The 2,726-nt window shown below is 37.1% G+C and overlaps 1 protein-coding gene across 1 annotated transcript in view; it reads right to left on the bottom strand.

The window, feature by feature from the left end:
• The window catches only part of EIF4G3 (eukaryotic translation initiation factor 4 gamma, 3), a 128,575-nt gene that overhangs the window by 58,866 nt on the left and 66,983 nt on the right, over window positions 1-2,726 (bottom strand). Inside the window, exon 16 of the mRNA XM_012659254.1 lies at window positions 1-177. This exon is cut by the window's left edge and continues 9 nt beyond it. Coding sequence (XP_012514708.1) covers window positions 1-177 — 177 coding nt within the window. The remainder of the gene's footprint in view (window positions 178-2,726) is intronic.

The raw sequence follows: 2,726 nt of genomic DNA, 5'->3' as shown, positions 1-2,726 counted from the left end.
TCAGTTTTTCTGACTGCACCAGCTGATACAGCAGTTGGCCCATGTGATCCCTGGTGATCTGGCTCCTTTCCAGGGTGGACTCCACTCCCACTCGCACAAAAACGTGTAGCAGGCCCTGGGCATTCAGCTCTTCCACACACTGCATGGCTTCCTGTTCAAACAGCAAATAAAAGCTTACTCCAAAATTTGAATAGTGTTACCAGAGTGTTAAAACCTTTTACTTATAATAAAGTCAGTAGAAAACTCCATGAATAAGACAGTTTTCATATTTGTTTGTTTAACATAATATATAGCTCAGTAAAAAAAAAAAAAATGTATTTTTATAAGGCTAACATGTTTAAGTTAACAATGTTTTTGGGGACAGTCTTGCTCTGTTGCTCTGAGTAGAGTGCACTGGTGTCATGGTAGCTCACTGCAACCTCAGACTCCTGGGCTCAAGTGATCCTCCTGCCTCAGCCTCTTGAGCAGCTGGAACTACAGGAGCACACCACCATGCCCAGCTAATTTTTCTACTTTTAGTAGAGAGAGGGTCTTGCTGTTGCTCAGCCTGGTCTCGAACTCCTGAGCTCAAGCAGTCCTTCTGCCTTGACTTCCCAGAGCGCTAAGATTACAGGCATGAGCCACTGTGCCCAGCCAAGTCAACAATTTTATTAAAGATTAAAGGACTAGACTCAAACGTATTTTTCTACATAATGTTGATCTATTTTATGATCATTTAAAAAACGGAAAATGGTATATATTGTAAAATAGAAATCCAATGTCATGATTCAAAGGCCTTAACGTGACAATAGAAGTTACTCTGCCTGGGTATGTTAGTATTTGTACAACCTTCAGTGAAAAATGGTCTCCCTTCATAGAAAAGCTAAATTTAAGTGATATAGTTAGGATAAACATTAACATTCTTTTGGAAGTTATATGGTATGGGGCTTGTGAAGTGGTCCTTTGAGGAGTGATCCAGCTAGGTCTTTGGTCTGCAGGGTAAAAGCTTAGCAGCCAGAGTCACTGAATCACCAGTAAAGCAGTATACTTCCCTGCCCTCAGCTATTGCTCTGGGATCCAAAATCTTTTGGTTCAGTCTCTGCAGGAAGTAGCTCTTCCAAGTGGGAAGATGCAAGTGAGAAGGGCAGTCACCTGACTGCAGAAAGGAGGAAGGCTCATCTAGGTGTCTCACTGCTGTTGCTGTTTCTCCTCCCCACTATTTTATTTAGTATCTCCCTCACATTAACTTTTTATCTAAAGATATTTCAAATCTACAGAGAAACTAAAAAGTAGTACAATTTGAGCTTCAAGCTGGGGTTTAAAAAAAAAAAGTAGTATAATGTACAACTACGTATCTTAATATCTTCATTTTCTTTCTCTAAATGTCCAAATTTAATATTGATACAATAATGTTAATAAAAATATTATTTGACATATAGTACATATTCAAATTTCCACAATTGTCCCTAAATGTTCAATATAGTGTTTATTGTTGTTGAGTTCAATTGAGAACCTGACTTTACATGTCCTGATGTCATTTAAACTCCTTTAATCTAAAATAGACCTATTTCTCTTTTTTTTTTGTCTTTTCATAATATTGTCATTTTAAAAACAAGTCAGGGGAACAAAAAAATAAAACTAAAAACAGGTCGGTTGTCATGTAAAACTATTTCTTATATATATTTTTAATCAACCAATCCCTTTCTTTTATTTCTAGCCACATCTGCATGTCACACACATTCTTAGTCTGCTAAGTAAATTACCACTCATCTTTCTAACCTCCAACTTCCAGAATGTTGCTGCTGTCTATTTTCTGGACTCTTTATCCTTGTGGGCTTTTACCTCTTTTTAAGGTTCATTAATATCATTATAATGCCTTTTCATAGGGAGTGTAAATGAATATGCAAGTATTCAATCCTCAACATTTAACTTGAAGTGAATGTCTTCTAATGGAAATTCTTTCAGTGTGTCTGCGCAAGGGGTCAACATCCTGTATTATGATACTTCTGTCATAGCAGTTCATAACCTTGCTCTTCCACTTGATTTCCTCATGGTTTGCTTCTTCTTGTCTTTGAGCTCTCTGTTGAAAGGATACCTCCTGTTGTCTTCTCTGACTGCCCTATCATATCAATTCATTTTACTTTTCTGCACTAAAACATTATTTTGCTTTTTGTAGTTGTTGTTTGTTACCTATTTTAAGGGCCAGACTCGTCCGTATCTCCCCACTAGAGTGTAAGCTCCATAAAACCAGACTATGTTGTTCATCACATATATTATGGTATACTGAGACAGTAACCTCTAAAATATGGCTGGCATATTTCAGGTATTCAATAAATATACTGCACAGAGGCTAAAAACATACACGGTGGAGTCACATAGAGGTATGTTCGAATCCTGGCTCTGCCACTCACTACTGTATGAGTTTAGGAGTGTAACAATCTCTCAAGCTTCACTTCCCATCATGGGGTTTGCTGTGAGGAATATATATAAAAAATATATTAAAAGCACTTGGCACATTGCCAGGTACAACATAAAGGTTCAGTAAATATTAATTTGTATTACAATTAGTAACAATAGCACCGATTAAGATGTTAGGAAAAAAACTCTTCCTTAGGATGAGCTCTATAAGTCTTTAGCCTGACACATTAATACCCTAAAGGTAATGAGATAAAGCACAGTTTCTGTGCTGAAGCTAGAAGTCTAGCTTTGAATCTTGAATCTGATACTCATTAGCAGTATGATCCTGA

Source organism: Propithecus coquereli, unplaced genomic scaffold, assembly GCF_000956105.1.
Source record: "Propithecus coquereli isolate 6110/MARCELLA unplaced genomic scaffold, Pcoq_1.0 Scaffold600, whole genome shotgun sequence".
Lineage (NCBI taxonomy): Eukaryota > Metazoa > Chordata > Mammalia > Primates > Indriidae > Propithecus > Propithecus coquereli.
Note: the sequence above shows the minus strand (reverse complement) of the source record. Positions and strands in the feature narration are given on the sequence as shown.